The sequence below is a fragment of the Oratosquilla oratoria genome, chromosome 18 (assembly GCF_046742065.1).
Source record: "Oratosquilla oratoria isolate Oo_2021 chromosome 18, ASM4674206v1, whole genome shotgun sequence".
In the NCBI taxonomy this organism is placed as follows: domain Eukaryota; kingdom Metazoa; phylum Arthropoda; class Malacostraca; order Stomatopoda; family Squillidae; genus Oratosquilla; species Oratosquilla oratoria.
This window is the reverse complement of record NC_134794.1, coordinates 23,625,448-23,653,099: the sequence shown is the minus strand read 5'-3', so window position 1 is coordinate 23,653,099 and position 27,652 is coordinate 23,625,448. Positions and strand designations below refer to the sequence as shown.

The following is a 27,652-nucleotide window of genomic DNA, read 5'->3' as shown; positions in this document are numbered from 1 at the left end:
TCATAATACTCGCATTATAAAAAATAAAGTTACTGCTGTATTGCTTGTTCTCTTTCACCCATGAATTTTGATACCAAGAACGACTTCGGAGCCTCACTTTCCAAGTCAGATCGAGCTAGATGACTTAATCAGAGACTTAGGTCTTACTAAGTCAGGAGCTGAGCTTCTTACATCAAGGATGAAAGAATGGAATCTACTAGGAGAAGACTGCAGGACATCTGTGTACCAGAAACGACATGAAGAATTTAAAATTTACTATGACTAAGGCTTTTTCCCCCTTACAAGGGAGGTAGCCAAAAAGGAAAAGGTATAAAATCATTCCCACACGGTGCGGACATAAACGGAGCAGCACGTATTTTCGGAGCGCTGGCTTACGAGCGAAAATATAAACAAGAAATTGGAAACGAACAGCGTCGGCCTTGTTGTTTATATACGGTGTGGCAGGGGCTGTGTATTCGTGGTGAAATGATGTAGGTCATAATTGTATCTCCGCTTAACTTTTTTTTTTTTTCAAAATGGAAACCCCTAAAACTAAAGACTCAACTAAAAGAAGCCTGGAAGAAACAAGAATCGAAACACCATTAGGGGTAGTAAGAAAAAAAATCATGCTTCGCATCAACACCTAGAGAATGCCAAAGGTTGGACGTAAGTAGATTTTCCGGTTTTGAAAGAGAAGGCAATGGAATACTTAGAGTAGAGATGGATAGAGAACCCAGATACAGGAATATAATGAGGAATAGAGATTTAAATAATATCATAGATGAATTATTAGAGCTTAAAAGCGAATACAAGATAATGTACCAGGAAGTATCAAACCTAAGAAAAGCTAATGAAGAGAATAGGGAGATAGACGAGTTGAAAAGGGAATTAAAACAGCTTAACCTCTTCACTCCGGGGCACATCGCATGTCTGGCAGCATTAGCTGCCCGACGTGCGATGTTGCGTCATAATAATTGCATTATAATAAATAAAGTCAGTGCTCAATCGTTCGTTCTCTTTCACCCATGTATTTTGATAACCATAGAAAATTGATGAAGCCAGTTTAGAGAGAATGGAAATTACATAGGTACGACTACAATAAATATAATCAAGATGGCGACGTTGGCATCATCGAGTACCCACTTGCTCCTCATGCCGCCTACATAGGCGTCACCGTATGGAAGTCGTTAACCTCTTCACTCCGGGGTACATCGCATGTCTGGCAGCATTAGCTGCCCGACGTGCGATGTTGCGTCATAATAATTGCATTATAAAAAATAAAGTCAGTGCTCAATCGTTCGTTCTCTTTCACCCATGTATTTTGATAACCATAGAAAATTGATGAAGCCAGTTTAGAGAGAATGGAAATTACGTAGGTACGACTACAATAAATATAATCAAGATGCCGACGTTGGCATCATCGAGTACCCACTTGCTCCTCATGCCGCCTACGTAGGCATCACTGTATGGAAGTCGTTAACCTCTTCACTCCGGGGCACATCGCATGTCTGGCAGCATTAGCTGCCCAACGTGCAATGTTGCGTCATAATAATTGCATTATAAAAAATAAAGTCAGTGCTCAATCGTTCGTTCTCTTTCACCCGTGTATTTTGATAACCATATAAAATTGATGAAGCCAGTTTAGAGAGAATGGAAATTACGTAGGTACGACTATAATAAATATAATCAAGATGCAGACGTCGGCATCATCGAGTACCCACTTGCTTCTCATGCCGCCTACGTAGGCATCACCGTATGGAAGTGGTTAACCCCTTCCATACGGTGCCGCACACGTAGGCGTCATGGACTTAGATCTCGGTGGCAGCAACCAATGCCAGCCGTACGACGTGTCGTAATAATACTCGCATCATAAAATATAGTCACCGCTTATATCGATCGTTCTCTCTTCACCCGTGAATTTTGATAACCATAGAAAATGCGATTACAAAAGAATTAGAAAGAATGTCATTATGGAGGGGCGACTACAATAAATATAATCAAGACGCCGATATGGCAGCCTCGCGAATACACTCGCTCCCCATGACGCCTACGTGTGCGGCACCGTATGGAAGTGGTTAAGGGTGATAATGAGAGGCTGAAAAGTGAGGATAATAGTAGGAACAAGGCTCTGAAACAAGAAATTAAAAGTCAAATGAAGAAAGTGACTGAAAAGGTGGAAGAAAAAATCAAGGAGAATGACCTATAGGAAATAAAAAAAACAGTGGAAAATTGAACATTAAAGTCAAGAAATATCCCTAAAGAAAATAATGGAACAAGTAAAAGATAATACCAAAGAAACTGTAATTCAGATTATTAAAGAGAAAAGTAACCTAGTTAGAGACACAGTGGATAGAAAAAGGTGTATAGTAATCTATGGCATTAAAGAAAAGCACAATGTACCAAGATATCAGAGGGAAAAGGAAGAAAAAGAGATTGCCAAAGAAATACTAAAAGAGTTACAAACAGATGAGTTAGGCTGGGACCGAGAAATCGAGGAAACCCATAGAATGGGCAGGTACTCTAAAGATAAACAGTATAGACCACTAAAAGTTAAACTTAGATCGCAATCAAGCGCAGAAGAAATATTATCTTGAACAATAAGATTAGCAAATAGCGAACAGTACAAAAATATATGGATAAAAAAAAAAAAAGAGTGAGGAAGAAAAAGAGAAAGAAAAAGAACTTAGGAATGAGGCGAATGAAAAGAATGAGAATAGAACTGAAAAAGAAAAGGAGTTTTTTTGGAGTGATAGACATGAGGCTGAGAAAAAGATATATAGGGAAAATAGAAACAAAGAAGACAGAAGGGGAGGAGGAGAAAAGAAACTAAAAATAGCTTATACAAATATAGATGGAATAATCTCGGGAATTAAACGATTATCTAGTCTTAGAAGAACCAGACATAATGGGAATTGTAGAAACCAAGTTAAAGTACACCCTAACACCCCACACTGTGGGACAAGGTGTATACAACTGTTGGACAAAGAATAGAAAGAACAAACAGGGTGGAGGAGTTCTAATATTGACCAAGAAAGATTTGATTGTAACTAAAATAACTGAAGGAAAAAACAATGTAGAATCAATTATAGTACAAGTCGAAGGCAAACAAATGAAGAAAAGAAATTTTGCAGTGGTATATGTACCTCCTAAAACACAAGACTGGACAGAAAGGGATCATTCCGAGTTACTAGAAGATACAAAAGATGAATTAATTGAAACACTGAAAGATGGAGGAAATACAGTAATTATGGGTGACTTTAATTCAAAAGAAATATGCTGGGAAGAAATGACAGTGAAGGGTCGAGAGAAACACTGGGGCAATGTACTCCTTGACTTGACCATTGAATACACAATGACCCAATGGATTAAAGAAAATACTAGATACAGAGGAATTGAAGAACCCTCAAAATTGGACTTAATACTTACGACAGAACCTGAGATTATTGAAAAAATTTATTATAAAACTCTGATAGGAAAAAGTGACCACTTACTAATAGAAACGGAATTGAAAGAACAAATGGACCAAAGCAAAAATGATAAACATAGAATAGGAAGACCTATGTATAACAAAACAAACTTTGAGAAACTTAAAACATTCTTTCGCAATGCAAACTGGGAAAAATTCCAAAACGAAGATACAGGGATAGAAGAAAAATGGAACATATTAAAAGAAATTTATAATGAAGGAGTGAACAAATATGTACCACAACAAAAAATGGAAAAGGCATACATAAAGAGCTGGTACAACAAAAGATGTAGTGAAGCTAAGGAAAAAAGAGACAAAGCTTGGAAAAAGTGGAAAAGAGATAAGAAACAAAGGAAATGGCAAACGTACATCAAACTAAGAAATGAATATGTAAAAATACGCAGAGATGTAAAGAGGAATTATGAAAAAAAGATAATAGACAAATGTAAGGAAGAACCCAAACTATTTTACAAATATGTAAATGGAAAACTGAAAAACAAACAAGAAATAGAAAAACTAGAATATACAGAAGAACTGGAAATGGCTGAAATTATGAACAACCACTTCAGATCAGTATTCACAATAGAAAACTCGCCTAACAGTGTAGATAGAGAGAATTATCCCCAGCAATGAAAGAAATAAACGTAACACAAAAAGAAATCAGTGATCAAATTAAAACCCTTGATGTCAGAAAATCACATGGCCCAGACGGAATTGCAAACTGGATACTGAAGGAATGTATGGAAGAATTAACTGACAAAATATATAATATAATTAAATCCTCACTTAAAGAAGGAAAAGTACCATTGGACTGGAAAAAGGCAAACATTGTACCAATTTATAAGGGAGGTGATAAGGAAGATCCATCTAACTACAGACACATTAATGACATGAATGAAGGCGTGGAGTGCTATATGAATTTTTTTGCAGATGATGCAAAATTACTTAAGAAGGTAAAAATGGAAGAGGACTGCAGCTCATTGCAACAAGATCTGGAAACGATATGGAATTGGAGTCAAAAGTGCGAAGTGAAATTTAATATAAAGAAATGCAGTATAATGGAATTTGGAAAGAGTAAAAACAGAATATCAAAAGATTACAGAATTGAAGAAGAAAGAATAAAAAAAGCAAACTCTGAAAAAGATCTTGGAGTGATGATTGGAATAAAATATTCGGAGAAACCTACAATTTATTGAGGTTAATCAAAGTGGCATTTACTTATATGGATGAAGAAATGATACAAGAAAATACTAACTACACTAATAAGACCAAAACTTGAGTACGCAGCATCACTTTGGACACCCAGTACTAAAAAGAATATTAAGAAACTAGAAAGATTACAAAGAGCGACAACCAAACTAGCACCGACTCTCTCCAAACTAACATATGACCAAAGACTATCCAAACTGAACCTACCAACTCTGGAACAAAGAAGAGAAAGAGGAGATTTGCTGACTATCTACAGAATAATGAAAGGAATGGAAGTTTTAGACAGGAATGACCTGTTAGTGTGGGACAACGGTAAAACGAGAGGACACGGAAAAAACTGAAAAAAGATAGTTATAGAAAAAACTTGAAAAGGAACAGTTTCCCAAACAGAGCGATTAATACATGGAACAAATTAGACAACAAAACAGTATGTGCAAACACTATACAAGATTTTAAGATAAAACTTGATGCGGAGAGATACAAAGACGGGTCACCACGAGTATAGCTCCCCTCCCGTATATTACAACTAGGTAAATACCCATTCCATCCCTGAATACACTCCACACCCCTCCACCCTCCCTCTCATCTTAGCACCTCCTGGATGACGGGTCATCCCTGCACCTTGTCCACTGCCCTGGGTCAGAAGCAGTGTCGCAAGACACAGCACATCCACAGCAAGGCCGCTTCATTAAATAGGCGACCCCCCCTCTCCGTCCCCCCATGCATAAAAGGAGCTAGCTCTACTCTATCCTTCACTCCCTCCCACTCCTCCTTCAGCTTCTTCTTGTACTCCTCCTTTTCCTTTTCATTTAAAGAGTTCACTCTAAGCACCTCCCTACCTTTTGTCCCTTTCCTCTTCCTCCATCTATCCTCCACTCTCAACTTACCTTCCACCAAAAAATCTGATATTCCTCCACCCTCTCCCCTTAGCACATGTACATCCTTAACTCTTCCTATCATAATCCTATTTACCACTACATAATCCATCAATGCTCTATCTACCACCCTCTCCCATGTGTACTTATGCTTGACTTTCTTCCGAAACATTGTATTTGCTATCATCAACACTCTTTCTAGACACATTTCCACCATCAACTCTCCACTACGATTCTTTCCTGGAACTCCACATTTCCCAACCACTCCATCAATTGGATCATTTCCTACCCTAGCATTAAGGTCTCCCAGTACTATTACATTGACATTTCTCCCTAAACCCTCTATGCACTCATTTAAATCTATCCAAAGCCTCCCTTTCTTCTATACTCTTCTCACTGCCAGGCCCATATGCACTTACAAAAACCCACATCTCCTTTCCCAGTTTCACCTTCATCCACATTATCCTTCCTCTCCACTTCCACTCCACTACACGTTTACCTATCTCTTTACTTACTGGAATAGCGACCCCTTCCCTCCCTCGCCCTCTCTTCACTCCTGATAACCTCCCACTTACACTCCCAAACTTACACTCACCCTTCCCTTTCAACTTAGTTTCACTCAAAGCCAACACATCCATCTTTCTTCTCACAAATATACTACCTATCTCTTCCCTTTTACTCTCATCTGTACCACATCCACGCACATTAAAAGACCCAAACCTTAGGGTGCTGGTCGGAAAACTCCCAGACCCTCTTATGCCTTTACTTTTTCGTCTAGGAATGTCCCCTGTGGGGCTACAAGGAGAAGGATGCCTAGTCCCAATCCCCGTCCCTTTCTTCTCGCCTCTTACGATCCAAGTGGAAATACTTGGTGGCAGTATTCTTTTGCCCCACCACAGGGAATTCCCCCACAGCAGAAAATGAATACTCAGAGAAATGGTACAGGACTGCAGCAAGGGTTTGGGGGACAGCATAATGGAGGGACAGTCGTAGTATAAAAGTGTCATCATTTCTCTATGAAGAGTTTTCCTCTATCATAGACAAAATGATGTGTGGCTCTGGTCCGTAGGAGCGTCCTATATAGACCCTAAAGTATCACTGCATGCTACTTTGCCATAATAACAAGCAGCCAATACCCCAGACAGAAAATATGATGAAGCCAGTTTACAGAGTATGGGGGTCACGCAGGTACAACTACAATATATATAATCAAGACGCCGACATCGGCATCCTTGCGTACCCACTTGCTCCTCATGACACCTATGTAGGCGTCATCGTATCGAAGGGGTTAAGAGTAAACTAAGACACTGTAAGATACAAAGGCAGGACACCATGTGCGTAGCTCCCTTTCCTGCAAAAAACCACTAGGTAAATACACAGTAGAATTCAACATCAAGAAATGCAGTATAATTGAACTTGGGAAAAGGAAGAATAGGATATCAGGACAGTATAAAATTGAAGGAAAGAAATAAGGAAAGTAAATTCTGAAAGGAACCTAGGAGAAACATACAATTTGTAGAGATCAATAAAGGTGGCCTTTAAATACCTGGTTAAGGAAATGATTAAGAAAATATTACAAACACTGATAAGGCCAAAACTGGAATATGCAGCACTGATATGGTCACCCAGTACAAAAAAGAATATTAAAAAAATTAGAAATAAAACAAACAGCAACAACAAAGATGGGTCCAACACTTTCAAACTTGACATATGAACAAAGACTGGCCAAACTGGAATTGCCAACCCTGGAACAAAGAAGAGAACAAGGGGACTTACTAACCATCTGCAGAATTATGAAAAGAAAAGAACGCCTTAATAGAGAGGACTTATAAAAGGGGGACAGAGGAAAAACAAGAGGACATGCAATGAAACTCAAAAAGGACAAAAACTTCCCACACAGAGTGATAGATATACAGAACAAATTGGAGGAAAAAATAGTGTGTGCAAACACAATACAAGAATTTAAGAACAAACTTGATCTTGTGAGATACAAAAACGGGTCACCACGACCATAGCTCCCCTTCCAGTAAAACACAACTAGGTAAATACACACACTTTTACTCACATGCTTCCTATTTATAAAGCTGACTGCCCTCACCAATCTTGTATTTGCAAAGATAAGTAAATTCTGATGATGATGATTTGGTTTAACGTAACAAACTCCCCCTATCAGGAGGCTAGAAGGTACCCCTTACAAAGGACTTTGTAGTATGGAACTTGATGATCCATGTCCTTAGTTCAACTCACCAGTGGCAGGGTCTGAACCACCATCACCTCGACCTTCACTGACCCACATGGGCAGCAAGCATCCAATAAGTAAATTCTAAGTAATTAAAAGACATTTAACAAGATGTGAAACAATTGTCACTACAATGTGCTACATAATGTGTGGTCAGCCTTAATCCTAGCTAATAGGGAAGGGGTTAATGAATAATTCTAATCTAACAAGAATCGTTTAGCATTAAGTTGTTTACCTGTGCTTTGTTGGTCTTATCCAGACTTTCTGTAAGTTTTGCAAGCTGGAATACATTGGCTGTGTTTTCCTTCTGTAATTTGGTACAAGCTTCATTTGTTTTCTTCAGAGTTTTTTTGAGTACTGCTAATTCCTCATCCAGTTGTTTGATTTGTAACTCCTGGTCTGCTATTTTGTCATCACGTTCCTAAATCAAAGATGTTTTTATACACATCAATTCATTACCAATGATAAGGTATTGCAAATTATGTTGATGTTCACAGGTACCTTTGTAATATTATTAATGCATAATGGCTCTTGTGAATGCATAATCCTGGTAGATAGGAAAGTGAAAAGGAAAGGGTGGCTTTTTACAAATTCAAATGAGTATGTGGAGAGTTCTGGAAGAAATGTAGATGAAGTAGGGTTGGAGAATGTCAATGCTAAAGTAGATGAACCGATAGATTGGGTAGTATGCAGGTTCACTGTGGGATGAAAAGGTGAAGGCAGTGGTGGAAGTAAAGAAGCAAGCTTATGAAGACTGGTTGCAAAGTAGACCTAGGTAAACATATGAGAAGTAAAAAGAGAAGTGAGAAGCAATATACAAGATGAAGGAGACAAACAGGAGAGTAAATGTAATGTGGGTTAGGAGTTTGACAGAACTTTCTATCTATATACCAAAAGGCTTCTTCCCCCTTTTAAGGGAAGTAGCCAGCCAGTTCATGCATCTACCCTTCACCCTTTTATCATAGCTCCTTGTGGATGAAAGATCATTCCTGTTCCCTGCCCACTGCCAGGACAGAGAATTTCTAAAAGAATAAAAAGATGCTTTAGAATGAAGTGAAGAGAGTGAGTGGGGGTGGAATCATACATACATATACCAAGGCTTTTTCCCCCTTACCAGGGAGGTAGCCAAAAAGGACAAGGCATAAAATCATTCCCATCCATTCCATTCCCGAAAACACTCCACACCCCTCCACCCTCATGAAGAGAGGAAAATAGGGGGTTTGCTATCATCATTTCCCTGTAAATACTAAATTTCCCTTTTGACACTGAAAGTAATTGCAATACTTATATCTGTGTCTTGCTGCATTGCGTTTGGCCCAGGGCAGTTGGGAGATGCAGGGATGACGCGTCATCCATGAGGAGCTGAGATGGGAGGGGTGAAATGGGTGGGAATAGGTACATGCCTCTGACTTGGCTACCTCCTTTATAAGTAGGAAAAAGCTCTTGGTATATAGATAGATACATACATATGCAGAAAAACCAACCAGCAGAACACAATTTTTCAGGGTGTGAATGTGAAACATTCTGTACTCTAATGACACTTAAGAAACAATTTACCTTTACTTTCACTTGTTCCTGGAACAAATATATAGATTCCACATACTCTTCATCAGGATCATCATCAGTCCGCAGTCTCTTCCGTGCACTGGGCTTCTTTATGGATCGCATTAACATGTTCATACGCCAATCTGACAGTTCCTCAGTCTTAGCCACCTCATTGCGTAACCTCTCACTGCAAAATATGCATTGGTTAATCAATTTATTTTATTCAAATGATGATGAATGGGACTGGAGTGGGTGGGGATGAAATAGGTGGGAGTGGAATTATTTTCATGAAAGTGGCAGTTGCTGACAAGACTGACGAGTTAAACACCATATGAGGACGGAGCCTTTATTTGTACGACATTTCGCTTATTACAGCTTTTTCAAGTACAAGTTGAGATACATATGCTTGAGATTAAATAAGGGGAAAGGAGGGAACGGGGAGAGAAAAGAAGAAGGGGAGGGGGGAAGGAAGAGGAGGAGGAGGAGGAGAGGAGGAGAAGGGGGGGGATTGAACACTGGGAAAGGTTGAGAATGCTGGCCCAAACGTCCGTGGGCGAAATGTCCACAAAGGGTGGTTTAAAAATCTAAAATTCTGCTGGCCATGGTTATTAGGGGAATTATGTGGGGTGAGATGTTAAACATGCCCCTGTTTTGTTCAATAGTGTTCGTTCCTTGAATGATTGCTGCTTCTAAACACTTCCTGCGGATTTTGTCTGGTTCTCGTATCAGCAGCTCTGCATTCTTCCAGTCCATAAGATGGTTTTCCTTGTTTCTATGTGTCACACATACATTGGTGGTGACATCATGCCTGACGTCGTAATGGTGTTCACGTATTCGTGTATTCAGGTCGCGTGACGTTTCTCCGATGTAAACTTTATCACATCCTGAACATGAAATACGATAAACACTGGCTTTGGTGCCCGGTGTCTGGTTGTTGTGTATTTTCGTCTTTGTGATGTCTTTTATCGTTCTGCTTGTCTGGCACACTACTTCCAAGTTGGTGGTTCTTAAAAGATGTGTCAGGTTGGTGGCAACGTCGCTGGTTGGTAACAAGACGTCTCGTGTGTGGCACATGTGTCTAGGTCTGGGTATTTGATATTCCCGCGCGCATGGCATGATCATGATAGACACCCATAGGCATACGACACACATACATTTGTAAACACATGTCAGGATAGGAGACACTTTTCCCATGTGTAACGGAGCATAGGGACTATGTATGATAGATGACCTAGCTAGGACAATTTAGTCTAGGATGCTGTTGTATATATCATCTATTACCTTTGTCACGGTGACGCCATGACGTCACGGCATAATTCCCGCCAACGCAGTTGGACCAGAGACACTATGGTGATTAGATCCTGTCGGGCCAGTGGACGTGAACTATTTGACATTAGTGCTGTACAATATTCACTGTTTTATATTGATAGGGCTCCCTTTATGTATCCAAGCCTATGTATGCAGAAGTACTTATTAGATATAGAAACCTACGTATATATTTTTATACCCTAGCACTCTGGGTACTTTATGCATGCCAATACTCGGCCGTTCATGCATAACATCGTGTTGCCAACCTCCCTCTTATCTTAGCACCTCCTGTATGACGGGTCATCCCTGCACCTTGTCCACTACCCTGGGTCAGAAGCAGTGTCGCAAGACACAGCACATCCACAGCAAGGCCACTTCATTAAATCGGCGACCCCCCTCTCCGTTCCCCCATTGCATTAAAGGAGAAGACAGGGAGAAATCCTTTCGGGCTGCGTCAAATTTTGCACACACATACTACCTCACCCCCCCATCCCCCCACCCATTCTACCTCATGCAATCACATCATCCATATAAAACCATTCTCCATTCACCCCTGTCTTCTGTCCTCTCCCGTCCTTCCTCAATAGACATTCCCCTCTTCCCCAAAGCCCCCTTCACCCCATCCATCCATCTCATCCTAGGATGCCCCCACATGTTCACTCCCTCCACATCTGCTTTCCATACCTCTTTTACTAGTCTTTCTTCACTCATTCTTTCCATGTGTCCAAACCATCCTAATATTCTTTCATCAACCCTATCTCCCAGCTCCCTTTCCACCCCTGTTCTCCTCCTCACCTCTTTATTTCTCACTCTATCTATAGTCAGCGCAAGGAGAAATGACCGCTAAGGCGGGGCTAGGAGATTTCCCGGTGTTGCCACAGATGGGTATCCATGGCGAGAACGTGCGTGTGGATGCAATGTTTTCTGAATGCAGTGTGAGGGGGGCGGGGCCAGAGATTAGATGTAGCGGCAACGTCGCTCTCTCTTGCCCATATGCCATGTCTAGACTCGAAGAAACGAAACCTTTGTATAGAAAACATTGCTTTGATTTTTACCTCAGTGGTGGTGTGTGACAAAAAATTATAATATAATCATATGTGGCAACATTATGAAATTATAAAATAGAATTATAAAATAAAATAAAATGATAAAATAATTATATGTGGCACCACAGGGGAACTCCCAGTGCTCCGCCCTAACAGCCATTTCTCAGTGCAATGGGTATAGCCTAGTAACCCCCATTATACTTCTCAGACACCTCATCTCAAACACATTCAAACTCCTCTCTTCTTCTCTTATGTTCCATGTTTCTCCCCCATACAGTGCTGTTGGCACAATCACTCCTTCATACAGTCTCCTCTTAGCATCCATTCATTACACTCTTTAATCCACCAAGGCATTTACTCGCTTCTCTCAATCTACATTCTACCTCCACCTTCACTCCACCTTTTCCAGCCACATTTGCACCCAAGTATCTAAAACTATCCACTTCCTCCAGTCGCTCTCCCTTAACCCCTTCCATACGGTGCCACACACATAGGCGTCATGAGGAGCAAGTGGATTCGCGACGCTGCCATATCGGCGTCTTGATTACATTTATTGTAGTCACCCGTGTTTTTACATTCTCTCTAATCTGCTCTTAATCCCATTCTCTATGGTTTTCAAAATTCACGGGTGAGAGAATGATCAATATAAGCCGTGACTATATTTTATGATGCGAGTATTATTACAACACGTACGGCTGGCATTGGCTGCTGCCCGCAAGATTTAAGTCCCGTAGTGAAGTGGTTAATGCTCACTTCCAGTCTACTGCCACTTTCACCCCTTGTACATCTCATCACCTTACTTTTACCCACATTTATCTTTAGCTTTCTTCTATCACATACTCTCCCAAACTCTGCCACCAGCTTCCTCAATCTCTCCTCCAATCCTGCCACAAGCGCAGTATCATCCGCAAACAACAGCTGGCTCACCTCCCACTTTTCTCCATTTTCTTTAACCATCTCCAACCCCATCCATGTATAAGTTGAACAGCCAGGGCGACATAACGCATCCTTGACGAAGTCCCACCTTTACGAACCACTCACTCTCTCCATTTCTAATCCTGACACAAGCTCTACTACTCTCATAAAAACTCTTGACAGCTCCTAGAAGTTTTCCTCCTATCCCATATATCTGCATAACCTCCCATAGTGCCTTTCTGTCTACCCTATCATAAGCCTTTTACATTGCTCATTATTAGTTAAAAGTAAGTCCAGGGCATTTTCTCCCCTCGTAGTATCAGTAATCACTTCTTTTAGGAAATTATCCTGCACCACATGTAGGAATTTCGTCGTTTCCTGATCTACTATTAACGTTTCCCAGTCAATGTTTCTATAATTAAAATCTCCCGTGATCACAACATTTTTGTACTGGGACGCTGTGTGAATTTCATAAATCAGGGGATCAGTCTGCTCAATGCTGAGGTTAGGTTTATACAAGACACCAATAATAACTTTCTTATTCTTGCCTATAATTTCTACCCAAACAGATTCCGTACAGTCCTCTTCCATAATCAAATTGTTGATAATAGTTTATTGTATTTTTAATGAAAAGTGCTTCACCTCCCCTACTCCTGCCAAGCCTATCCTTGTGAAAAAAAAATATATCCTTCTATTTTGATTTCCAGAAGGAAATGTTTATCACCCATGTTGATCCAGGATTCAGTAATAGCTATAATATTGAAATTCTCTACGCATGCTTTACCTCGCAGCAAATCAATTTTGTTAATTATGCTTCTGCTATTTGTATAGTAAACTTTAAGCTTATCTTCCCTCCACCTGCTTTGGTGATTCTTATCACAGTCCCTCTCTTAAGTTGTTTCTATTGCCTAAACTATATTCCGATACTTCCCCCCTACTCCCACGTAATCTATCCGAAATCCTCTGGGCGACAAGTGCATCCGTCCCTTGCATATAGATGATTCTTACCGTAAAAGCGGTCCCAGTTGTCAACAAATGCCCATCCATTGGCCTTACAATGTTTTGCCAGCCTGCACATGAAATAAATGAATACACATCAACAGCTTACCTCCAAGAACTTTCAATCTCAACTATTTGCTTTGAGAATTCATTGCACAGTTCATCCCTAAGCTTGACCTCCATTTCATACTTGCTCTTGCGCTCACTGACGAGTTCATTCTTCAACTTTTCTATCATTTCTATCAGCTCCTGGAAGAAATGAAACATATGTAAATAAACAAAAAATGCATTTTCACCCACAAAAAAGTAGCTAAGTCACAGCAGTCAGATCATACACCCACCCCTCACCTCACCCGTCTGGGGTATTGGCTGCTTGTTATTGTGGCAAAATAGCATGCAGTCGATATTTTAGGGTCTATATGGGGCGCCCCTACGGACCAGAGCCACACATCATTTTGTCTATGATAGAGGAAAACTCTGTTCATAGAGAAATGATGACACTTTTATACTACGACTGTCCCTCCGTTATGCTGTTCCCCAACCCCTTGTTGCTGTCCTGTACCATTTCTCTGAGTATTCTTTTTCTGTGGTGGGGGAATTCCCTGTGGTGGGGGAAAAGAATACTGCCACAAAGTATTCCCACTTGGATCGTAAGAGGCGAGAAGAAAGGGACGGGGATTGGGACTAGGCATCCTTCTCCTTGTAGCCCCACAGGGCACATTCCTAAAAGTAAAAGGAAAGGCATAAGAGGGTCTGGAAGTTCTCGGACCAGCACCCTAAGGTTTGGGTCTTTTAATGTGCATGGATGTGGTACAGATGAGAGTAAAAGGGAAGAGATAGGTAGTATGTTTGTGAGAAGAAAGATGGATGTGTTGGCTTTGACTGAAACTAAGCTGAAAGGGAAGGGCGATTGTAAGTTTGGGAGTGTAAGTGGGAGGTTATCAGGAGTGAAGAGAGGGCGAGAGAGGGAAGGGGTGGCTATACTAGTAAGTGAAGAGATAGGTAAACGTGTAGTGGAGTGGAAGGAGGTTTCCTCAAGGATAATGTGGATGAAGGTGAAACTGGGAAAGGAGATGTGGGTTTTTGTAAGTGCATATGGGCCTGGCAGTGAGAAGAGTGTAGAAGAAAGGGAGGCCTTTTGGATATATTTAAATGAGTGCTTAGAGGGTTTAGGGAGAAGTGTAAATGTAATAGTACTAGGAGACCTTAATGCTAGGGTAGGAAAGGATCCAATTGATGGAGTGGTGGGGAAATGTGGAGTTCCAGGAGAAAATCGTATTGGAGAGTTGATGGTGGAAATGTGTCTAGAAAGAGAGTTGATGATAGCAAATACAGTGCTTCGGAAGAAAGTCAAGCATAAGTACACATGGGAGAGGGTGTTGGAGGGAAGGGTGGTAGATAGAGCGTTAATGGACTATGTAGTGGTAAATAGGATTATGATAGGAAGAGTTAAGGATGTACATGTGCTAAGGGGAGAGGGTGGGGGAATATCAGATAATTTTTTGGTGGAAGGTAAGTTGAGAGTGGAGGATAGATGGAGGAAGAGGAAAGGGACAAAAGGTAGGGAGGTGCTTAGAGTGAACTCTTTAAATGAAGAGGAAAAGGAGAAGGAGTACAAGAAGAAGATGAAGGAGGAGTGGGAGGGAGTGAAGGATAGAGTAGAGCTAGGTGTGGAGGAGGAATGGGGATGGTTCAAGGAGGGAGTCATAAAGTGTGCAAGGATGGTGTGTGGAACAAGAAGGACAGGAGGAAATAGAAGGAAGGGTAGTGAATGGTGGGATGACGAAATGAAGAAGGTTGTAGAAGAGAAGAAGTGAGCTTACACAGATTGGTTACAAAATAGGACGAGGGAGTCATATGAGACGTACAAAGAAAAGAAAAAGGAAGTAAAGAAAAAGGTAAAGTAGGCAAAGAGGAGAGATGTAAAATGGGGTAAGAGTATGACAGAAAATTTTGAAAGTAATAAAAAGATGTTTTGGAAAGAAATTGAGAGAGGAAGAGGAGGCGAATCAAGTAGAGAAGAAAAGGTAAAAGGTGCAGATGGAGAGATGATAATGGAGAAGGCAGTAAGGGGAAGATGGGCAGAATATTTTAGGGAGTTGCTAAATGTGAAGGAGGATAGGAAGGGAAAGATAGTTGCAGTAGGAAATGCGAAGAAAATGAGAGTGATGAGTGAGGAAAATGGAGGAGAAATAAGGAAGGATGAAGTGAAGGCAGTTGTTAAGATGATGAAAGCAGGTAAGGCACCTGGTCTGGATGGATGCCATGCAGAATGTCTTAAAAAAGGAGGTACAGTGATGGTGGACTGGCTGGTGAGGTTATTTAATGTTTACTGGAGAGAAGGTAGAGTGCCGGAGGACTGGAGGAGTGCTTGTATAGTTCCACTTTACAAGGGAAAGGGGGACAATTGTGAATGTAGTAGTTTCAGAGGGATTAGCTTGTTAAGTGTAGTTGGGAAGGCTTATGGGAGGATCTTGATTGAGAGGATTAGGAGAGGAACAGAGGGAGTAACTGGTGAGGAACAGTGTGGATTTAGGACAGGTAGAGGTTGTGTAGATCAGATTTTTGTGGTAAGACAGATATGTGAGAAAGCTATAGGAAAGGGGAAGGATGTTTTTTGGGCCTTTATGGATCTGGAAAAGGCTTACGACAGGGTAGACAGAAAGGCATTGTGGGAGGTTATGCGGATATATGGGATAGGAGGAAAGCTTCTAGGAGCTGTCAAGAGCTTTTATGAGAGTAGTAGAGCTTGCGTTGGGATTAGAAATGGAGAGAGTGAGTGGTTTGAGGTAAAGGTGGGACTTCGTCAAGGATGCGTTATGTCACCCTGGCTGTTCAACTTATACATGGATGGGGTAGTGCGAGAGGTAAATGCAAGGGTAGTGGGCAAGGGATTGGAGATGGTTAAAGAAAATGGAGAAAAGTGGGAGGTGAGCCAGCTGTTGTTTGCGGACGACACTGCGCTTGTGGCAGGATTGGAGGAGTGATTGAGGAAGCTGGTGACAGAGTTTGGGAGAGTGTGTGATAGAAGAAAGCTGAAGATAAATGTGGGTAAAAGTAAGGTGATGAGATGTACAAGGGGTGAAAGTGGCAGTAATTTGGAAGTGAGCATTAAGGGAGAGCAACTGGAGGAAGTGGATAGTTTTAGATACTTGGGTGCAAATGTGGCAGGAAAAGGTGGAGTGAAGGTGGAGGCAGAATCTAGATTGAGAGAAGCGAGTAAATGCCTTGGTGGATTAAAAAGTGTAATGAGGAATAGAAATTTGGGAATGGATGCTAAGAGGAGACTGTATGAAGGAGTGATAGTGCCAACAGCACTGTATGGAGCAGAAACATGGAACATAAGAGAGGAAGAGAGGAGTTTGAATGTGTTTGAGATGAGGTGTCTGAGAAGTATGATGGGGGTTACTAGGCTAGATAGAGTGAGAAAGGAGGAGGTGAGGAGAACAGGGGTGGAAAGGGAGTTGGGAGATAGGGTTGATGAAAGAGTATTAGGATGGTTTGGACACATGGAAAGAATGAGTGAAGAAAGACTAGTAAAGGAGGTATGGAAGGCAGATGTGGAGGGAGTGAACATGAGGGGACGTCCTAGTATGAGATGGATGGATGGGGTGAGGGGGGCTTTGGGGAAGAGGGGAATGTCTGTTGAGGAAGGACGGGAGAGGACAGAAGACAGGGGTGAATGGAGAATGGTTGTATATGGAAGATGTTGTGATGCATGAGGTGGAATGGACGGGGGGATGGGGGGGGTGAGGTAGTGTGTGTGAGCAAAATTTTGACGCAGCCCGAAGGGATTTCTCCCCGTCCTCTCCTTTATATGGGGGGAGAGAGAGGGGGGGCGCCAATTTAATGAAGCGGCCTTGCTGTGGATGTGCTGTGTCTTGTGACAATGCTTCTGACCCAGGGCAGTGGACAGGGTGCAGGGATGACCTGTCATCTAGGAGGTGCTAAGATGGGAGGGAGGGTGGAGGAGTGTGGAGTATTTTCGGGGATGGAGTGGGTGGGAATGATTTTGTGCCTTTTCCTTTTTGACTACCTCCCTAGTAAGGGGGAAAAAGCCTTGGTATATGTATGTATGTATTTCATGGGAAGGGGAGCTATGCTCATGGTGTCCTGTCTTCATATCTTGTTTTATCTAGACTTTAAATTTGTGTATCATTCTTGCACACACACTTTCATCTAACTTGTTACATACATACATATACCAAAGGCTTTTTTCCCCTTACATGGGGGGTAGCCAAAAAAAAAAAAAAAAAGGCATGGAAATCACTCCCACCCATTTCATTTCCCATATATTCCACTCCCCTCTACCCTCCTCCTATCTTGGCACCTCCTGGATGACGGGTCATCCCTGCATCCTGTCCACTGCCCTGGGTCAGAGGCAGTGTTGCAAGACACAGCACATCCACAGCAAGGCCGCTTCATAAATTCGGCAACCCCCCCCCCCTCTCCGTCCCCTCATGGAGGAAAGGAGAAGACGGGGAGAAATCCCTTTGGGCTGCGTCAAATTTTTTTCTCATACACACTTACTCACCCCCCATCCTCCACCCACTACCCCTCAAGCATCACAGCCTCATCTATACACAACCCTTCTCCATTCACCCCTGTCTTCTGTCCTCTCCCGTCCTTCCTATACAGACATTCCTCTCTTTTGTAAAGCCCCTTTCACCCCATCCATCCATCTCATCCTATGACGCCCCCTCATATTCCCTCCTTCCATCTCTGCCTTCCACACTTCTTTTACTAATCTTTCTTCACTCATTCTTTCCATGTGTCCAAACCATCCTAATACTCTCATCAACCCTATCTCCCAGCTCCCTTTCCACTCCTGTTCTCCTCCTCACCTCCTCATTTCTCACTCTATCTAGTCTAGTAACCCCTATCATACTTCTCAGACATTTCATCTCAAACACAATCAAACTCTTTCTCTCTTCCTCTCTTATGTTCCATGTTTCTGCCCCATACATTGCTATTGGCACAATCATTCCTTCATATAACCTCCTCTTAGCATCCATTCCCAAATCTCTATTTCTCATTACACTTTCATCCATCAAGGCATTTACTCACATCTCTCAATCTACATTCTACCTCCACCCCCACTCCTCCCTTTCCTGTCACATTCGCACCCAAGTATCTGAAACTATCCACTTCCTTCAGTTTCTCACCCTTAATGCTCACTTCCAGCCTACTGTCACTCTCTCCTCTTGTACATCTCATCACCTTACTTTTGCCCACATTTATCTTCAGCTTCCTTCTTTCACACACCTTCTCAAACTCTGTCACTAACTTCCTCAATCCCTCCTCTGATCCTGCTACAAGCACAGTGTCGTCAGCAAACAACAGCTGGCTCACCTCCCACTTTTCTCCATTTTCTTTAATCATCTCCAACCCCTGACCCACTACCCTTGCATTCACCTCTCGCACCACCCCATCCATGTAAAGATTGAACAGCCAGGGCGACATAACACACCCCTGACGAAGTCCCACCTTTACCTCAAACCATTCACTCTCTCCATTTCTAATCCTAACGCAAGCTCTACTACTCTCATAAAAACTCTTGACTGCTCTTAAAAGCTTTCCTCCTATCCCATATATCTGCATAACCTCCCACAGTGCCTTCCTGTCTACCCTGTCGTAAGCCTTTTCCAGATCCATAAAAACCCAAAAAACATCCTTACCTTTTCCTATAGCTTTCTCACATATTTGTCTTACCACAAAAATCTGATCTACACAACCTCTACCTGTCCCAAAACCACACTGTTCCTCACCAATTACTCCCTCTGTTCCTCTCCTAATCCTCTCAATCAAGATCCTCCCATAAGCCTTCCCAACTACACTCAACAAGCTGATCCCTCTGTAACTACTACACTCACACTTGTCCCCCTTTCCTTTGTAAAGCAGAGCTATACAGGCACTCCTCCAGTCCTCCGGCACTCTACCCTCTCTTAAACAAACATTAAATAACCTCACCAGCCAGTCCATCATAACTGTACCTCCTTTCTTCAGACATTCTGCATGCAATCCATCCAACCCAGGTGCCTTACCCTGCTCTCATCATCTTAACAGCTGCTAGCTGCTTTCACTTGATCCTTCCCTATTTCTCCTCCATTTTCCTCACTCCTCACTCTCATTTTCTTTGTGCTTCCCACTGCAACTACCTTTGCCTCCCTATCCTCCTTCACATTTGTCAACTCCCTAAAATACTCTGCCCACCTTCCTCTCACTGCCTTCTCTTCCATTATCATCTCTCCATCTGCACCTTTTACCTTTTCTTCTCTACTTGATTCGCCTCCTCTTCCTCTTTTAACTTCCTTCCAAAACATCTTTTTATTACTTTCAAAATTTTCTGTCATACTCTTTCCCCATTTCACATCTGCTCTCCTCTTTGCTTCCTTTATCTTATGCTTAACTTCCTTTCTCTTTACTTTGTACCTCTCATACGATTCCCTCGTTCTAATTTGTAGCCAATCTATGAATGCCTGCTTCTTCTCTTCTACACCCTTCTTTGCTTCCTCATTCCACCACTCACTACCCTTCTTTCTACTTCCTCCCGCCCTCCTTGTTCCACACACCATCTTTGCACACCTTATGACTCCCTCCTTGAACCATCCCCATTCCTCCTCCACTCCTAGTTCTACTCTATCCTTTACTCTCTCCCACTCCTCTCTCAACAACTTCTTATACACATTCTCCTTTTTTCCTCATTTAAGCAGTTCACTCTAAGTACCTCCCTACCTTCTGCCCTTTTCCTCTTTTTCCACCTATTATCCACTCTCAACTTACCTTCCACCAGAAAATGATCTGATATTCTCCCACTCTCTCCCCTTAGAACATGTACATCCTTAACTCTTCCTACCATACTCCTGGTCACCACTATATAGTCCATTAACACTCTATCTGCCACCCTTCCATCCACCACCCTCTCCCATGTGTACTTATGCTTGACTTTCTTCCTAAACACTGTATTTGCTATCATCAACTCTCTTTCAAGACACATCTCCCATCAATTCTCCACTACGATTTTTGCCTCAAACTCCATACTTTCCAATCACTCTGTCAATTGGTTCATTTCCTACCCTAGCATTAAGGTCTCCCAATACGACAACATTGACATTTCTCCCTAATCCCTCTATGCACTCATTTATTTCTACCCAAAATGCCTCCCTTTCCTCTATGCTCTTCTCACTACCAGGCCCATACGCACTTACAAAAACCCACATCTCCTTTCCCAGCTTCACCTTCATCCACATCAACCTTAATGATACCTCCTTCCACTCCACTACCCGCTTACTTATTTCTTCACTTACTAGTATAGCCACCCCTTCTCTCCCTCGTCCCCTCTTCACTCCTGAGTACCTCCCAGCTACACTCCCAAACTCACAGTTGACCTTTCCTTTCATTTTAGTTTCACTCAAAGCCAGCACATCCGTCTTTCTTCTCACAAACATACTGCCTATCTCTTCCCTTTTACTCTCATCTGTACCACATCCACGCACATTAAAAGACCCAAACCTTAGGGTACTGGTTGGAAAACTCCCAAACCCTCTTATGCCTTTACTTTCTTTTTTAGGAATGTCCCCTTTTGGGGTTACAGGTAGTAGGACTCCTAATCCCATCCCCCATCCCTTTTTTGTCGCCTTTTACAACTCAAGTGGAAATACTTGGTGGCAGTATTCTTTTCCCCCACCACAGGGTAGGTAGGCAAAAAAAGGAAATGAATATTCAGAGAAATTGTACAGGACAGTAACAAGGGGTTGGGGGACAGCATAACGGAGGGACAGTTGTTGTATAAAAGTGTCATCATTTCTCTATGTACAGAGTTTTCCTCTTATCACAGACAAAATGCTGTGTGACTCTGGTCCATAGGGGCACCCCATATAGACCCTACAGTATCAACTGCATGTTACTTTGCCACAATAACATGCAGCCAATACCCCACACGGGGTATATATACATAAACATACATATACCAATGGCTTTTTCCCCCTTACAAAGGAGGAAGCCAAATTCAAAGGCATAAAACCACTCCCACCCATTTCATCCCCAAATACTCCACCCCTCCTTCCTCCCTCTTTTCTTGGCTCCTGGATAATGATTCATCCTTGTATCTCATCCACAGCCCTGGGTCAGAAGCAATGCAGCAAGACAGCACATCCACAGCAGGGATGTTTCATTTAATTAGTGACCCCCCTCTCCTTCTCCTCATGCAGAAAAAAAGAAGACAGGGAGAAATTCCTTTGGGTTGTATCAAAATATCATTCACACATACTCCCTCATCCCCCATCCCCTATCAACTCCCTTCCATGCATCACAGCATCATCCATGCACAACCATTTTCCATTCACCCGTCTTCTATTCTCTGCTGTCCTTCCTCAACAGACATTCCCCTCTTCCCCAAAGCCCCTTTTACCACATCCATCTATCTCATCCTTGGTCACCATTCATGTTCACTCCCTCCACCTCTGCCTTCCACACCTCTTTTACTAAACTTTCTTCACTCATTCTTTCCATGTGTCCAAACCATCCCAATAATCTTTCATCCACCCAATCCCCCAACTCCCTTTTCACCCTCACTCTCCTCCTCATTTCTCACTCTATCGAGCCTAGTAACCCCTACCACATTTCTCAGGCATTTAATTTCAAACAGATTTAAATTCTTCCTCTTTTATATCCCATGTTTCTGCTCCATACAGTGCTGTCAGCATAATCTCCTCTTTGCATCCATCCCCAAATGTCTATTTATCATTATATTTTTTGATACCCCAAGGCATTTACTTGTTTCACTCAATCTACATTCTACCTCCACCTCCACTACTACATTTCCTGCCAATTCCTCCCCTTATACATCTCATTACCTTACTTTTACCCACATTTATCTTCAACTTCCTTTTTTCACACACCATCCCAAACTCTGTCACTAACTTCATTAATCACTCCTCTGATCCTACTACAAGCAGTGTCATCAACAAACAACTGGCTTATCTCCCATTCTTCTCCATTTTTTTAACCATCTATAATCCCTGGCCCATTACCTTTACATTTACCTCTCACACCAACCCATCCATGTGTAAATTGAACAGTCAAGGCAACATATCACATCCCTGGCAATGTCCCACCTTTATCTCAAACCACTCACACTCCATTTCTAATTGTAACACAGGCTGTACTACTCTTGTAAAAACTCTTGACTGCTCTTAAGAGCTTTCCTCTTATTCCATATATCTGCAATACTTCCCTCAGTGCCTTCCTGTTTACCCTATCATAAGCCTTTTCCAAATTCACATAGGTCCAAAATATATTCTTACCCTTTCCTAAAGCTTTCTCACACACCTATCTTACCATAAAAACCTGATCCACACAACCCCCACCTGTCCTAAACCCACTGTTCCTCATCAATTACTCCCTCTGTTCCTCTCCTAATCCTCTCAATCAAATCCTTTCCCATCCCCAACTATTCAACAAACTGATCACACTTGTCACTTTTTCCCTTGTAAAATGGAACTATACATGCATTCCTCCAGTACTCTACCCTCTTTTAGACAAACACTAAACAACCTAACCAGCCAGTCCACCATCACTGTACCTCCCTTTTTTAGCCACAGGACACCCATCTAACCCAGGTGCCTTACCTGTTCTCAATATTTTAATAACTGCTTTCACCTCATATTTCCTTATTTTTCTTCCATTTACCTAATTAATCACTGTCATTTTCTTAACAATTTCCAATGCAACTACCTTTCCCTCCCTATACTTCTTCACATTTAGCAACTCCCTAAAATACTCTCTCCATCTTCCTTGTATTGGCATCTCTTCCAATATCATCTCTCCATCTGCACCTTTTACCTTTTCTTCTGTACTTGATTTGTCTCCCCTTCCTCTCTTTCCTTCCAAAACATAATTCTATTACTTTCAAAATTATATATATATATATATATATATATATATTTTACAGGTTTAAAATGTAATCACACATTTCTCAATCATGTTAAAAACCACTGTTGGAGTAGAAAAGACTGGAGACGGGGAATCTATATATTTCGATTGCAAACTGCAATCCTCTTCTAAAAAGAGGATTGCAGTTTGCAATCGAAATATACAGATTCCCCATCACCAGTCTTTTCTACTCCAACAGTGGTTTTTAACATGATATATATATATATATATATACACACATACATATACCAAGGCTTTTCCCCCTTACAAGGGAGGTAGCCAAAAAGGAAAAGGCATAAAATCATTCCCACCCATTCCATCCCTGAATACACTCCACACCCCTCCACCCTCCCTCTTATCTTAGCACCTCCTGGATAACGGGTCATCCCTGCACCTTGTCCACTGCCCTGGGTCAGAAGCAGTGATGCAAGACACAGCACATCCACAGCAAGGCCGCTTCATTAAATCGACGACCCCCCCCCTCTCTATCCCCCCATGCATAAAGGAGAAGACGGGGAGAAATCCCTTCGGACTGTGTCAAAATTTGCTCACACATACTACCTCACCCCCCCCCCCTCCGCCCATTCCACCTCATGCATCACATCATCATCCATATACACCCATTCTCCATTCACCCCTGTCTTCTGTCCTCTCCCATCCTTCCTCCACAGACATTCCCCTCTTCCCCAAAGCCCCCTTCACCCCATCCATCCACCTCATCCTAGGACATCCATATATATATATATATATATATATATATATATATATATATATATATATATATATATGGAGTGAAAATGAGGGGGCAATTGAGAATGAGATGAATGGATGGGGTGAAAGGAGCACTGAGAAAAGGGGGATGTCTGATGAGGTAAGAAGGGAGAAGGCAGGAGATGGGGGTGAGTGGAAAATGGCTGTGTGTAGATGATACTGTGATGCAATTAAGACAGTGGGTGGTGGAGGGGGGGGGCTTAGGGAGTGGTTATGTGTGAATGATATTTTGACACAACCTGAAGGGATTTCTCCTCTTATTCTCTCCTTCTGCATGAGGGGATAGAAGGGGGGCTTGTTGATTAATAGAAGCGGCCTTGATGTATTGTTTCTGACCCAGGGTATAGGGGGGAATATAGAAATGACCCATCATCCATGAGGAGCAAAGAACATAAGAATGAAGAAGACTGCATGAGACCATAAGGCCTACACTAGGTAGTTCCATGTCAATTACCACCTGTCATCCCCATCCATAAAGTTGTCTAACCATTTCTTAAAACAACTGATAGTTTCAGCACTCACTACATGGTTACTAAGTCTATTCCATTCGTTGACCACCCTATAAGTAAATCAGTTCTTGCCTACTTCTTAAATCTAAATTTGTTCCGGTTTAAATCCATTACTGCAAGTCCTGCCCTGTTGTCTAAATATGAGTGTAAGTTAAGGTGCCTAAGCCTCGTAAGGCAAATGTATCATTTTGGTCATTCTCCTCTGTACTGGTTCTTGTGAATTGATGTCCATTCTATAAGATGGAGACCAAAACTGTACCGCATAGTCAAGGATGGGTCTAATGCAAGATAGCTTGATAATTACCACTGCATTTCTATTCATAACCATCCTAGCAATGAAACCTAATGCTCTGTTAGTTTTATTCCTGGTTTAAGATCAGGGCTCACTAGAACTCCCAAGTCTCTCTTGCACTTAGGTTTCTCTAAAAACATGTTATGTAAGCTATATCTGTTTTTGGGGTTGTGTAGTCCTACATTTAACATGCTGCACTTTGAGATATTAAAGTCCATTTGCCATTTCACCAACCATGTGAACAATTTGTTAAAATCATCCAGCAGAATCTCAGCAGCATCTCCTGACCTAATTGGGCTTTCTATTTTAGTGTTGTCCACAAACTCACTAGCATCACTATTAATCCCATTGTCCAATCATTTATATACATAATGAACACTAAGGGACCCAAAACCAAGCCCTGAGGAACTCCACTAGAAACACTCCCCATTTGGATTTTACACCATTTATGGTGACCTGTTGTTTTCTGTCACTGATCCAGGCTCTAATCCATTCTAACACCTTTCCTCCTATATCATGGGCTTTGATTTTATTTAGTAGTCTCTGGTGGGGCACATTGTCAAAAGATTTGCTAAAGTCAATGTAAATAACATCGTAATTATAATTGTTATCTGATGCCTTACATATATGGTGTAAAAAGATAGAAGATTAGTCACACATGACTTACCCTTGGAGAAACCATGCCATGAGTCACAAATCAAATTATGTCTCGATGTGATTTCTGAGTCTATTAACTATTATTGATTCAAGCATTTTACCTATAACTACATATCGGTCAGACACGGTCGGAGCAACACGCATTTTCGGAGCGCTGGCTTACGAGCGAAAATATAAACAACAAATGATCAGCGGCGGCCTTTTTGTTTATACGCGGAGTGGTAAGCTGTGCATTCGTGGTGAAACAATGTAGGTCGAATTTGTATCTCCGTTACTTTCTTTTTCATTTTTTTTTTTTTTATTGTTCTTAAAAATGGAAACCCCTAAATCCAAGGACGCAACTAAAAGAAGCCTGGAGGAAACTAAAATCGAAACTCCACTAGGAGTAGTGAGAAAAAAATCATGCTTCGCTTCAACACCAAGAGAATATCAAAGACTAGACGTAAGTAGATTTTCTGGGTTTGAAAGGGAAGGAAATGGATTATTAAGAATAGAGATGGATAGAGAACCCAGATACAGGAACATAATGAGGAGTAGAGATCTAAGTGATATCGTAGACGAACTATTAGAACTTAAAAGCGAATATAAGATAATGTACCAGGAAGTATCAAACCTAAGGAAAGCCAACAAGGAAAACAATAGGGAGATAGACGAGTTGAAAAAGGAATTAAAACAGCTTAAGGGTGAGAATGAGAGGTTGAAAAGTGAGGATAATAGTAGGAACAAGGTTCTGAAACGAGAAATCAAAAGTCAAATGAAAGAAGTGACTGAAAAGGTGGAGGAAAGAATTAGGGAGAACGACCTACAGGAAATAAAAAAACAGTGGAAAATTGAGAAGGAAAGTCAGGAAATATCTTTAAAGAAAATAATGGAACAACAAGTAAAAGATAATACAAAAGAAACTGTAATTCAGGTTATTAAAGAGAAAAGTAACCTAGTTAGGGACACAGTGGATAGAAAAAGATGTATAGTAGTCTATGGCATTAAAGAAAAGCACAATGTACCAAGATACCAGAGGGAAAAGGAAGAAAAAGAGATTGCCAAAGAAATACTAAAGGAGTTACAAACAGATGAGTTAGGCTGGGAGAGAGAAATCGAGGAAACTCATAGAATGGGCAGGTACTCTAAAGATAAGCTATATAGACCATTAAAAGTAAAACTTAGATCGCAATCAAGTGTAGAAGAAATTTTAACTAGAACAATGAGACTAGCAAATAGTGAACAGTACAAAAATATATGGATCAAAAAAGAAATGAGTGAGGAAGAAAAAGAGAAAGAAAAGGAACTTAGGAATGAGGCAAATGAAAGGAATGAGAATAGAACTGAAAAAGAAAAGGAGGAGTTTTTTTGGAGAGTGATAGACATGAGGCTGAGGAAAAAGTACATAGAGAAAATGGAAACAAAGAAGACAGAAGGGGAGGAGGAGAAAGGAAACTAAAAATAGCTTACACAAATATAGACGGAATAATCTCAGGAATAAATGAATTAAATGATTATCTAGTATTAGAAAAACCAGACATAATGGGAATTGTAGAAACCAAATTAAAGTTCATACTAACACCCCACACTGTGGGACAAGGAAAATACAACTGTTGGACAAAGAATAGAAAGAACAAACAGGGCGGAGGAGTTCTAATTTTGGCCAAGAAAGATTTAACTGTAGCAAAAATAACTGAAGGAAAAAATAATGTAGAATCAATTATAGTACAAGTCAAAGGTAAAAAAATGAAGAAAAGAAAATTTGCAGTGGTATATGTACCTCCTAAGACACAAGCCTGGTCAGAGAGGAATCACGCTGAGTTACTAGATGATACAAAGGAAGAACTAATTGAAACACTGAAGGATGGAGGAAATACAGTAATTATGGGTGACTTTAATCCAAAAGAAATATGCTGGGAAGATATGACAG

The 27,652-nt window shown here is 41.3% G+C and overlaps 1 protein-coding gene across 2 annotated transcripts in view; it reads right to left on the bottom strand.

Annotated features, from left to right (window-relative positions):
* Nucleotides 1–27,652, bottom strand: part of LOC143035120 (uncharacterized) — a 214,642-nt gene that overhangs the window by 67,913 nt on the left and 119,077 nt on the right. For both annotated transcript variants that reach the window (XM_076201708.1, XM_076201709.1), the window contains exons 14-16: nucleotides 13,691–13,830; nucleotides 9,326–9,500; nucleotides 8,004–8,189 (exon numbers count right to left, since the gene is read on the bottom strand). In XM_076201708.1, coding sequence (XP_076057823.1) covers nucleotides 8,004–8,189; nucleotides 9,326–9,500; nucleotides 13,691–13,830 — 501 coding nt within the window. The remainder of the gene's footprint in view (nucleotides 1–8,003; nucleotides 8,190–9,325; nucleotides 9,501–13,690; nucleotides 13,831–27,652) is intronic.